The following is a 13,833-nucleotide window of genomic DNA, read 5'->3' as shown; positions in this document are numbered from 1 at the left end:
GCAACTCTTAATGCTGTACCAATTTATATTCACTAAAAATTAGAATGTAGACACTTTAACCACTTAACCAATTCTATTTCTTTAAAGTTTGCTGCTAATTTTTCTAAGTGACAGGAAGAGGCATAGAAGCCATTATAATAAAAAGAGCAAGGATATAAAACCTAGGTTTAATCAGGTGAATTTTATATCAGTGATTTTTTCCACTGAACTGTTGTCACTTCATTGAAATTGCTCACCAGTAAGAATTACGTGGTTTTAGCTAAAACCAAAATCTATCATGTTTTAATTTCAATGTTTCTGATTCTGTGGATTCTGAAATACTAATTATCTAATCACATTTGAAAGGCATATGCAGGTCATAAATTAAGGCTCAGTTAATGCAGAATAGAATTTCATGCTAAAAGACTATTGAATTTCCATCCTTACAGAAACAGTAGTAGAAACCCAACTTGTCATGGAAACAAATTTTTAATGAAAATTCAATAAGCAAAAACCAGTTTTGAAGCTCAGGGAAACTCCAAGAAGACATTTCTCCCAAGTTCAGCCGATACAAACAACTGAACTACTTCTTTCCAAGTCAGTCTGTACAAAAGGCTGTTTAAAAAATTAATCCTCCTAACTCAATTATCTTCCCCCAGGCACAGACTAGATCCTGTGCAAACCAGCCACTAGAGGGTAGCGGTTCTCAAGCACCAACACACAGGAGGGCACGAACATTTTGTGTTTAGTCTCACCTGCGTAGAGCACGGCCTCGATGCGGTCCTTGATGTGCTGGGTGTTGGAGGGCGCTGCCAGCTGCGCCGTCCCGTTGGGCGGCGGCACCACCAGCGGCCCCACCAGGAAGGCGGCGGCCGAGCCCAGGTAGTTGAGCAGCGAGGCGATGGCCGTGGCCGTGGCGCGCTCGTCCGGGGAGAACCAGGTGGTGGAAAGGAAGGGAGCGGCGTTCATCACCGTGGGGCCCGCCAGCCCGTTCAGCAGCTGCCCGCCGTGGATCAGCCTGCGACACAGAACACACGGCACTGAGAACCGCTCGCTGGGCTTTGGGAATTAAATAGGCACGTGAGGTACTGCGAAAAACGCCAATCACTCGTTATAAAAAAAATTAAAAGTTTAATTGTCGGGATCTTTAGCTTGTCAGAGTGACCCCGAGAAAAGTTCGAAAGTCTCTTTTCCCAGCCCGGCACTTCAAGAAGGAGTCAGAGCTCTTCATTTCTCGGTCTCAAGGTTGGTCGTATCTTATCTGTAACATTCTTTCTCCTGTCCTGCCGAGGTCCATCCGGCAGGACAGTTCCAGGCACTCTGCCTGCCCCTGGGGTAGTGTTATGTCTTTATACTAAAAACTACGTACACAATGTTTACAATTACTTTCCAATACCTATCACCTGTGTTAGACAGTGAGCTTCTACTCTAAACCAATCTAAAAGTGCCAACATCACAGCAGAAGATGGAGGCCAAGAAGGAGAAAGGCTGGACATGCCCAGTTCCCTCCATCTTGCCCCCTGAACCCCCATACCAAAAACCCCAAAATCTACTTTTCCACCCCGTGATAACTTCACTATTATTCTACCTAAACTGTTGTGGCTTGCTGATCTTCATATCAGGTTGGTAATTTGCTCCATAATCAAAACCACAGGAATTTTGGGCTCTGTGCCAGGGTGTCTGAGACCCCTGGCAGGGGTCTTGGCTGCTCAGGACAGCCAGAGGGATGTTCTGGGTTCCAACATTTAATAGTAATAAAATGGTTATAACAATAGTAATACGATTAGAGTAGTAACAATTTGGACAATTTGGACTAGGACAATATGAGACAATAGAAACAAAGAGTTACAGACGTCTGGGTACCTTTTTCTGGGCAGCAAAAGCCCGGAAAAGGACACCCATTAACAGAGGATTAACCCTTAAAAACAATAGTCTGTGGCATATTCATACATCTCATACATGATGCATAAATTCCATTTAAACACAGGATTCTGTCTGGTCAGTGTCAACTTCTTCCTCTTAATCCTAACTGCATCTTCAGGGCTGAGCAAGGCAGGAAGAAGTTCATTTCTTCTGATAAGAAAGCAATAAATTCCTTTTCTCTGAAAGATTTAGGTGTCCTGTGGCAACTATCTCACTCCAAGTCCTTTATTTAAAAAAAGTATCTTACATAGCATAGTCTCTATTTTAACATTATAACCTAAAACTATATTTAACACAGTACTTAAGAAAATTAATACAGTATAACTTTCTAACATAACACATATAATATTCATTTTAATATTTGAGAAAAGACAATCATAAAATACACATTTTTCACAGGTACCTAGTGCTGGAAATGGAGCTGCTGCACAAAGAAATGAAAGGCCTGTGCAAAAGAAGGATATTCTATCCACCAAAAGAAGCCAAATTAGATTGATTTAAAGAATCCAGAGCTACTCAGATCTCATTACCTCATATAAAAGGAGAAGCAAATGTTCTCTTCAAAGCAGAAAAGGAAAAGGGAATAAAAGGAACTTTCTTTGCAGCAAAAAGATATCATGACAGGATATAAAAGTAGAAAAGGTGCAGTAGCAGAAAAGCTTTAAATTATAAACATTGTAAACCTGACCCTCCTGCCTGCATACATCCCAATGGAAGATTTAAATTAGTTATGGCAAATCCAAAATTGAAACACTTCAGCAAAATACTCTGCATATTTTTTCACTGCATTATTTATTTTTATTTACACACTCAGATGAGCTCTATGTGCCTACAGATGAGAAGGCTGGGCTGTTAGGGTTTCCAAGAGAGTCGTCTTCTGCAGCAATCTGGCCATTCTCAACACACTGCTGAAACAGCCAAGTAAACCCAGATTTTTCTCGTTTTTCACACTCATTGGGATTTAACAGATAAGGCTGGTGACAGAACAGAGATAGTACTTCCAGGCAGTGAAGTCTCTGCAAAGTTTGGCTTAATAGTAGTACAGTGAACAAATACAAAAAGGACTTTTTGAAGGCTCTCCTACATGTGGAATTCAGTCAGAAATCTTCCACTTTGACTTTTCCAAAAAGTAATCAGCCATAGAACGCAAAACTATTTCAGAACTCATATAAAAACTTCATGCCTAAAAAACAGCTAGAGAGTCACATGAGATATTGCAACCCTCCAAAGCAAATCTATTCATTGTGCAATAAAGTGGTGGCAGATGATATTTTCAAATGGGTGGTGTTTTTTTAACCATAGCAGGAACTCAGTGTTATTGCTGCAAGACTTGAGTTGTGAGACATAAAAAGCTCCGGCTTGAAAATGGGGAAACATAAGCCAGCATTTAGGCAGGGTTTCAAGCCACAAATGGCTGAATAATATACAGTATGGCAGGAGTTTTTAAAGCACACAAAGGAACACAATATGCAAAAGAAATGCCTACAGACTCTTTATAGAATTAACAGGATAGATTGCAATAGAAAGGAATAAATGCTACCAATTCTCAGTGGATTGGGAATTAAATTTTTAAACAAAATTTATAAAAAATATCCAAAAAAAGAAGCATTATTATATATCATCTAAAGGAAACTCTTTCTGAGCTGGGACAGAAATAATATCCACACTTACTTATATGCAATTTACTGTTTTTGGAGGTTTTTTAATCCTCATACAGAAATGACAGATTTCATTACTGGTGTTGATAATGTGCTTCAGATGGACACCACCAAGGCATGGTCAGGCCTTGTCAATGCTCGTTAAACTCTCACACATGCTAATCCAAAATGAAATGGTTTTAAATAAAGAAAAAGTACTATATAAACAATGCTCTGGTATTTTTCTGGAGGACACATTACATCAATACCCCATGGTTACTCTCCAGTATATTTGGAACAAACCAAGGTATCCTTTTGCACTTTGGTATTTTCATTCTACTTATCTCACTGTAGTTATTCTCAAACTTTAAAATGTTCCAGGCTATTTGCAGAGCTACAGCACATCCCCAGAAACAACTGCATTTCAGTAGCAAGTAAGGTAACTACTGCAACATATAATGATTTTATTTTAGTATTTCCTCCTGTTCCAAAGTGAATTTAATGCTTAAATTATGTTCATGTTACTGTATGTTTGGAAAACTGTGTCAGCACAAAATAACCTTCATAGCTTTAGTGTACTACCACTTCTGTTCACTGACACCACTCTGGTGTTACTGTTTTAATCCAAATATGCCTCCTCTGTAGTCATCCTAAAGGCAAATAAAACTCAGTAAAATCAGAAAAGAGTACAACAGTTTTGCAGCATCTGTGGTCATGTAGGCACTTCTTCTGACAGAAGAAGAAAAGTTTTGTAAAAAAAACTCTAAATAAACCATCAGACAAAAGACCCAGTTTATATATTTTGAAGATTACACACACATATTCCTACCATGTACTTCAGATTTAGATTATGTCTATCAAACTCCATCATCTGAATAAAGCTCTATAACCAATCTTATACTCAAAGGGAGCAATAAATGTTAATTTTACTTTGCAGATCCTGAGGGATAAAGTAGCAACTTAATCCAGTATTTAAATTCTATATTAGCCTTTTGTCTTTGTTGTTTTGGATTTGTTGTTTTGTTTTTTTTTAAAGGGTGAGTCAATTTTGCCTCTCTCAAAGTGTCTTCTGTTGGTGTTTTCCTGGCTGCTCTCTCTCCTTGTCCTGGCTGGTGTGGTCTGTTCACAGATTTGCATTTTTGGCATTTACCAAGCCTGACATTATCATTCAGGGTAGAGCATCTCTTATCTTCATATTGTTTAATTTCTCAAGTCCAACATATTTGAGTTAATAAACACTTATTTTCAGACTAAATTGCCATCAATATACAGACTACTACCTCAAATATCTCTGCACATGATAACAGCTTAAACCCTATTTTATCTCTTTTTCAATACTGACTTGAATTAAGCTACTTTTTCCTGAGAAAAAGATTATTTGCATGGTTCTTCTGCACATCCTTAACTCATTTCCCCAGAGAGGCAGGGATGAGAGATTCCAAATGCAATTCAGAGCATTTACTAAGCTGCTGCTCTGGGAGATGTATGTAGCAGCTGCTCCACCTGACAGAGAAATATGAACATAACAGTATTGGTGGCTTTTTGCTGTTTGTTACAACATCTTATCAGCACTGCACAAGATTTTGGTCTCACAGCCTGTGAGTCTCCTCTCATACACCATCAGTGCTAAAAACTGCCCCAAGACCAAGAGAGGTTTGTTTCTGTTATCCCCTGATTTTCTTCTTGTTTCTGCTACTGGAAAGGTGCAAAGAGGAGCTGCCTTTTCCCCATCACTATTCCAATTTCATTCTGTACAAGTTTTCTCTTTCCTGAGGAAAGGGATGAAAAGATAACTTTAGCTCAGGATCTTACCCAGATGGAAAAACATTTCTCAGTCTCATTGCACTATAAAGTGTAATATTCATCTGTTATTTTTCCCAGTGCTGTTTTCAGATGTGTTATTTATCCAATCATAATTTAATTATTTTCATGTATCAAAAAGTAGAAAGCTATTGAGGTCAAATGACAGGAAATAACATGAGCAGAAGGCTTTTTAATCATAATCATGAAAGAGAAAATTGGAAAAAAGTTACACCAGAAATTAATTCTCGACTTACAAAATAATTGATGACTGTAGCTTAAAGCAAAATTGAGGAAATAAACATCTGTCTAAAATATTTTGTTTCTAACTGTCTCAGTGACCAGGTCAGGACTCATTTTGATATGTCAAGGTTTTTGACATCTGACCTCCCTGCTAATGAATTGATGTGCTCTGCCAAACGTGTAATTTGCAATTGAACGTGAGCCCTTTATGAACCCTTTTAAAGAAAAAAAATAATCATTTAAGGAATTATGGTAAATGGTAGTGTGAAATATCACATGGCAGAACATCACAGTAATGAGTATTTACATTATGTATCTATCTAAGAAAATAAACATATGGACACACATACACACTTTTGCACAAAATAAAGATCACTTCTGTTCCTTAACTGGCCTCTGAACTGCAAAAATATAGTACAAGGGACAGTTCAAATACAGCAATAGAAATTAGAGAAGAAAAACTCTTACTGTACTATACTGTCACCTCTTTCCCAATTTTTTTTATCAAGTCACACTATAAATAACTTTAATTATGCACTTTTCACCACTTCCCTGAGAAGATTTGATACTTGTATCAGGAACTGACCTGGCTGTACCTGCTTTACTCACTTCTTGCAGTCACTGTTAAAATATCCTAACAGGCAGCAACAAAGAAAACCATGAAAGGCTATAAATGCTGGAATTACAATATACCTGAGCAAACTGGGTATGAAAAAAGTGAGATTACACTGGAAAAAGGTCCTAGTGACTGATGATAATACCATACCGTTAAGATGGGAAAGCACTTCCATTTACAGTCGGCTTTATTTTTATTTTTCTCCTTGTACAAGTTGAAACTTTGCATGCATGGTCACAGTCACATCAGGTACTGGATTTGTTAAGTTGTTTAAAAGCTGTGTGTTACATAAGTGGTTTTTCTAGGTAAAAAATCCAGACATTTAGTGTTCCTACCACTGTGTGTCTAATGCCTGGACTTAGGAGAATTTTAAATGAAAGAAAATCTCATTAGTTTCTGTTCTCAGATGGGGAAAAAAGGCAACACTGGAAGGAGAACTACTTACTCAAAAATTACTTTTGATATAATGGATTTAAAACCCACAACACTAAAATAAGTATCGAAAGTTCAGTTCTAAGATATGTAAAGCAAACCTTTTCTGGAAAGGCTAAGACTGGAGAAGTTGGATCAGAATTTTAACTGATTCACAGTGTGGAAAATGCATTTTCACCTTTTCTTTGGCAGACAACACAGTGAAGAGCAGGGCTGCCAACCCCAGGGTGTTGCTCTGACTCTCTAAACACAATGACAATTTTCCAGCCCGAGTGGAAAATTCAACCCCTTTGCATCTTAGGAAGAAGCACAGCTCATTTCAAGAGCCATGAGAAGAGGAGCTTCTGGTGCAGGTTTTGTTTGTGAAACTTCTACCCTGCTTTTCCCACTCACTGCCATGAGAATTGACCACTTAGTCACTTTTCAAACTTCTATGAAAATACAGCACAAGTAAACTGCAATTCAGTTCTGCCAGTGTTGGGAAAAGTCTGAGGAGCAAGGAAGTCACAGAGAGTACTTATTCTCAGGAAGACAGGGCTACAGTGTGCCACTTACTGTGGAAAAGGTTACTACATGAACTGCTGAGCTTAACAATTAAAGCAAAAAGCAATTCTGGATAAAGAAGTTGATGTTTTATAGAAATGGATGGCTAATATTTCTTTCACATGCCTGACAATTTCATTCACTGAAACAAGCGGATTGTTCAGCTCTTGCTAATTTGGAAGACAAACAGGTTTATGAAGTGATTAGCTCATTGTGGGAGCTCCTGGAAGCAAATGAAAGAGACCCTTCCACTGGAGGACTTCAGAGAACTTCTGAAGTGCTATTGAACTTAGTGTCACTACATGGCAACAAAGCAAGCAAATACCTCCTACTCTAGAGTGTCTATACTGATGTGTGATGCAAACTGCTTGCCCAAAAAAAGGCACATGAAAAGCCATGGGCTTACCCACATTATATATTAGGAGACTGTTATACTTCAAAGGGAACCAACATTAGTTCTGTCAACAACCACTTCTGATTTTTCACAATCAAGCTACTAGAAGTGGACAGAGCTTTTCCTTTAAACTCACAAAAATAAATATAACAAAAGAGCCTCCTAGTAAGAGGAACTTTTTCAGGCACTTTTAGGGCAAAGAGAATTAGGGAGGTCAAATTCATGCTTTACTGCAATTCATTGCTACATTGTATGACAAATGCAAATGATGTTTTGTTTATACCCCAAAGAGAGAACAACCAAGGCTCTATGTCTGGAAAAAGACTGGAAAGAAAAATACCTCTGGGTAAAGCAATGAATTCATCTATTAAAAATAACATTCTATAGATGAATTTCATGGAAATGCACTTCCTTTCGGTATTTTCATTAAATGATATATTTATACTACAAAAGCTTTCTGCCTTCTGGATATTCATGGATTGAGGCCATTAGCTTTTTTTTAGCTTGTTTTTGATGCATGCGACCATTGATATGTGGAATAATTTACAGCTGTTTTTTCCCCCATCAGTAAGAAATATTATTGAAAGCACAAAGCCTGAGTCATTGTTTGGTACATTATCTCCAGAAATAGAATGAAAAAAAAGAGAAAAACTTAGAAAAGCACATTTTGTCATTTTCATCAGGAATTAGGCTCATGTTTTACCCCTGCATGAACCATGGCCCCAGCACAGTCAGTCAGACCACCATGGGAGTGGGCTTAGAAGGGGACACAGCATCTCCATCCCAGGCATCCCAGCCTCACGGCCCTTCTCCCACACTTAAAGAAAACAGCAAACACATTTACAATGGTCTAAAAGCTAGTGAGTTTGGGGATTAAATTTAAAGGATTGGAAAACCAGACTTACTCCAAAACTTATTACTGAGAGCCTGCTGAGAGAGACAAGTATTTGCAAGGAGAGGAAGCAGCCATCTCAGGCAAAGAGCCTGAGGTGTCCATCACACATCCTGACAGAGGAAAGGGATGAGGTGGGTGTACAGTGAGACCCCCTGGCACTGTGGTGACAAATTCCCTTGCATCCTCACACTGTGTTATTGTGCAGCCATCACACCTGTCACACACCTGTGGGGGGAGTTCTTCACTTTATCCAGGTTTGAAAGATAAAGGCACATAAAGTCAAAGCTGAGGGGCTTTTTTATTAAGTTCTGTTTTCTTGTTTTTCATTTAAAACTAACCAACTCCACAAACCCATTACTAAAAGAAGAAATATTTAAAGAAACACTAATAGAGGACATTCTCATCAAATATGAACAGACCCAAAGTACACAACATTGTAAACACGAAGTAGGCAATTACATTATGGGCTAATGAGGCAAAACATACTGAAAAAAATTATCAGGGAAGTGCACCAGGACTGGCTGCTATTTGGGCTGCTGTGGGAGAAAGCTGATTAAGATTACTTAGTACAAAAGAGGTCCTAAGTAGGATTTTTTAGTAAAAGAGTAGGAGTGTACAGGAGATGCAGCAAATTAAAGAATGGGATAAACAAGACCTATTTAAATATTCCTGAATAATTTTTCTTAAGCGAGTGAAAGAGCAAGAGGGTGTTTTGATTATAATGCAGCAACTTCAATATAAATTTGATTAATATGAATTCTTTAAGGACAGAAATTAGCCACCATAATATGACTCACAAACTAAGGCAAAGAGCTCAGTATGATTAAAAAATTAAAAGCGTTCTACAGTTGAGGATACCACCTGCCATTATATGAGATGAAGCTAAATATCCCACAGAGAATATAAATTCTCTTCCCTTCCAGAACAGGCTTGCACTAGCTGAGGCCTTGTAGAAGTGCTGCCCACTAAATACTGCTGCAATACCAAGCCCTTTCTGAGATAATTTTAAAACTCCAAGAATTTACAGAGGTCTGTAAATTGCTAATTCAGCATGCACGCTGGTTGCAGGTGGGTGACACCCACAGTGCCACGGCCAAAGTCCAGGACAGGAGCACAAGGAAAAGAGCATTTATGACCAGAGCTGTGGAGTCATCTCCTTTTTGCAGGAGGGCTGATCCAGCTGAAGGAGGAGCCAGTGTGGCTGCCCCCCAAGCTGATGAGGAGCTGCTGGTGCATCACAGGACACGTGGCCCCAGCAGTGGCAGACGGGACCGCTGGGCAGCCAGAGGGACACTAAATCACCCCAACAAATAAGCAAAGCTGGAAAAAATCATAACCACTTCAGAATACAGGACCTCTAATCGAAAACAAATGCTTTGGAACAGAGGTTAAAAAATAAACCCAGTGTACAAGATGAAGCTGATGGAAGTAATAAAGACAAGATATACTGTTACATTACAGAGGCATAATAAATAAGTATCCCCCATGTGAACCTCCTCATGAATGACTTGTTTCCTTTTTTCCCCACTTTCCTGTTTTTCTGATGCCATGGATTAACCCAGCACTGCAGCACAAATCAGCACCAAAAGCACCAGGCAAGTCCTCAATTTTAATATTTTTCCCCCTCCACTTGCTGAGCTGCAGCACACAAACAGGTATGTTTATTCATCTTTCTAGTCCCAGACCCTCACTTTAGATTAAATCCTTTTTTCATTTCTCTTCCCCAGTGAGGTAGGGAGCACAAAACACTCAGCACACTCTGTCTTTATTCCTTACCGGCTGATTTGTCTACCTGCCTCTCCTAACAGGCTCTTCTCATTCCCTAGAACACTTTAATTCCTCTTCTCTACAGATGCTCCAATTTGGAATTGTTTGGGGTTTTTTGAGCACAGAAGTGTGTTCAGTATTACCAGAGAATACAGGAATTCTAGTACCTCTTTACTGAAATAACCTCTTCCAAAATGCTCCTTTGCATATTTCATGCATAAGAATGGTGGCTTATGGCAGCCTTAGGATCAGAAAACCCAAATAATTAGATGATCTCATTAATTCTTTAGGCTTTAAGCAACAGAAATGGGGAAAATGTGGAATTATTAAAGGGTAAGTCTAACAAGAGTAAAACTCAAACTAGTTTGCAACTAGCTAATAGAACCAAAATGCACCAAAGATGTGCTAAGAGTGAATCTTCAAAGTTCACAACAATATATATATATAAAAGAGAAATATTCAAAATCCTAGGAACTGTTAATATTCACAAAAAGACCCATTTATAGGCTCTACCAACTATTGGTGTGTCTCCTATAAATGACTGTGTAAACAACCATTCTGTTTCCACTGCAATTCTCTGCGCTTTTTGCTGGATTCCCAACACACATTTTAATGGTGCTTACTGCCAAGGAGCATCCTCTCACTGCCATGACTTCAAGGTCCTCAGTAACTGCTTCTCTGTTGTGAAATCTAATGTGAAGGACAAACACTACCAGCCCACAGCGTAAAAAGTTCTAATAAATTGCTTAATTAATGTGTTCAATACAAATGACAAATTATGTTACATCCTTTACTTCCATGTCTTTAATTATCCTGCCTTTCAAAACATTTTAAGAAGTCTTACATCACACAATCAGTCTTAAAAGCCAAAGTTTTATGGCTGTGGGCTGATTTCTTAATTTTATTTCCTTCTTTTACACATTTCAGCTCATACAGCTTTTTGCCTAGATTTAAGACATAAGATGTATGTAAATCTATTCCTAAACACAGAACACAAGGTAAATATGAAGTGCTATGTGGAGGAGAAAAACAACTCTGATTTAATCTATAAAAAAATGGCCTCTGAGTAATGTTAATGTTCAGGATAAAATAATCAAATCCTAAAAGAATCCAATGAAAATATTTACCCAGTGACAAGCAAGTGTCAGAAAGGAAAAGACTAGACAAAATGCAAGCAAAAAAGCATTAGTGATGTTCTGGTAAGCTTCAGGGAAGGGACAAAGATTCAGGAAAATACAATTTGGTAACATCTTTCTTTCCTTTATGTTCTATATAATGTATATTAAATGTGAACTAAATAAACAGGTGTGGCAAATGAAGTTTTCATAACTTTTAAAAAGGAATAATAAATTTGGGGTCAAATTTACTGTCATATATCTGGCACATCTGACGAACCCAGAAGCACATGGTACCTAAGAAAAACTCTTTTTAACATCCTTGTATGACAGACTCATTAACCTCATAGTTTGCTGGGCTGGGGAGGTAAACAGGTAAAAGCATATGTGTACATGAAAGGGACTTTATTAGTCCATTTAAAGGATGGATCCTCCATCTGACATGCAAGTTCACACTTTAACATTTTCACCATGTACTCCCACTTTGCCTGCACTGAATTTAGGCAGCTCTGGCATGGATTTCCAGTACAATTTTAGGTCACACACTGTCAGAGAACAAAAATTCACCACAGAAAATGTACAGCTGCTTCAAGAGACACAATGAAATGTGCAACTTGAATTTTCCCTCATATGCATAGTGCATATCAAATGTACTGAAAAGAGAGGTTAAGGTCTGTGTTTAAAATATGACTTGGAGGACTGGGCATGGTCTTAGTCTGATATTACATACTACAACCAAAAGAATAATTATGGACTAGAAAGGGGATTAAGAATACACTTGGATATTACAGGTCTGTTTGAGATAAGGAGCATAAAGCAGCCAGGATTAATGCCAGTCTTAACAGTGATTTCCTTATGTCTATGACTGCTCTGATAGGTGGTGGGCCTTAGTAGCTCTCCTTAATGTTAATCACAAGAGCTTAGGGAGCTACAAAGTACAAAACCCCCAGTCTAAGCCCTACAAACCTCATGAACATTCTTATAATTTTATGTATATTAACTCAGACAGAATTGTCCCATGGAAATCTTCAGCATATTCCCACAGATTACTCTCAGGCTGAAGGAACACACTACAAAACACACAAAAGCATTTAAAGAAATTCCAGTTACACTGGCTTCTGAAATGCTTCCAATTAGCTTGCAAGTGATCTTGTCTCTCTGACAGGCTCTGTAACATTCAAATTGTTGTATTAACATATAGACACATTCAGAATAAGTGCATAATTTGGTGCTCAGCCAGTTGTGGTTAATGCATCAAGCAGTAATGCTCATCTCAAAAAAAAATTATTTTATTTGGTATCACTTCAAAGAATGGATGAAAACTGGCCTTAAGCCTTAACCCACAAAGCAGTGGAAGTTACACAGTATAGCATCACAGGGTCTATACAATTATTTACAAAATCTCTTTTGCTTCCCACAGTTGGCCATAATTAATTCTTGGTAAATTTTTAAAATCAAACTGTGTAAAAGATCAAGCTACTTCCTCATGTAGATCTACAATTCTGGCAAATTTCTTTTTTGGGAGTAGGATAAGTAGGCAAATTTATCAGTTTCAGCTGGAGGAGATGATACTTATTTTCACAGCCTGAATATATGAAATTATTAACCTTTTCCATCCGTATTCTGCTCACACTCTTTTTTCCCCTATATAGTTTTCAATAAATTTTAACATCACATTTTATACATCTCACTCATCAGACTCTATAGAGTCCAAAGCCTTTCTCTGTTCCTTGAATGTTTCTCCTTAGTTTTGTATTTCATTGCTTTCCTAGGCCTGCTCTCTGCAGCTACACTGGAAAACTTTAAAGGTGGAAACTCTTCTTCCCACTCCCCAAATGATACCTCACATCCAAATCTCACCTGGGAATTTTCATCTTCTCAGGTATTTATAGTCTTCATCCTTGTTTTGGTAAAGCCTAGGCCAGCACATGTCTTCTGGCATACATCATAAATGAAAACTACATAAAACACCACATTTCATTGCATTTAAGCCACGTGTCCCATTTAAAAGCTATTGATATTTAACCCAAGACTGATGAGAATGAACAAACTGAATGCCGAGCACCCCTTGACATTTTAAGAAAATGGAAACCAAGGGTAAAATAAGGACAGCTCTTTCTGGCCACCCAAACAGTACATTTTTCTCAAAAGGGTCACTGTGAAGGGTAGCACAATATGGTTAGTGCAGCCTGCCCTGCTCACAGAGTCCTTGAAGACCCTGTCAAAATGGGCAACACCAGCCAACCAACATCAGGAGCACCTTGAGTGCTTCCTCATATGCTCACTAAGCACCTAAGAACTGAAAGTGCATGATTTCATACCTCACACTCTGCTCTTAGTTTACTTATCAGGGCTAGTTTTACAATTCATGTGGTTTTTCACATTCTCAGTTCTTTCTCTGAAACTCCTTCTTTGTTTTATCCATGGTGCCCAGTCATCGGCTTTCAACTTCACACTGAACATTTTCTTTCTCAGCTTAAAAGGTGCCC

The 13,833-nt window shown here is 38.2% G+C and overlaps 1 protein-coding gene across 1 annotated transcript in view; it reads right to left on the bottom strand.

Moving 5' to 3' along the window:
• The window catches only part of SLC49A4 (solute carrier family 49 member 4), a 72,086-nt gene that overhangs the window by 36,695 nt on the left and 21,558 nt on the right, over positions 1 to 13,833 (bottom strand). Inside the window, exon 3 of the mRNA XM_064719021.1 lies at positions 735 to 997. Coding sequence (XP_064575091.1) covers positions 735 to 997 — 263 coding nt within the window. The remainder of the gene's footprint in view (positions 1 to 734; positions 998 to 13,833) is intronic.

Source organism: Zonotrichia leucophrys, chromosome 7, assembly GCF_028769735.1.
Source record: "Zonotrichia leucophrys gambelii isolate GWCS_2022_RI chromosome 7, RI_Zleu_2.0, whole genome shotgun sequence".
Classification (NCBI taxonomy): domain Eukaryota; kingdom Metazoa; phylum Chordata; class Aves; order Passeriformes; family Passerellidae; genus Zonotrichia; species Zonotrichia leucophrys.
The sequence above is the reverse complement of the archived record's forward strand: the minus strand, read 5'-3'. Positions and strand labels throughout refer to the sequence as shown.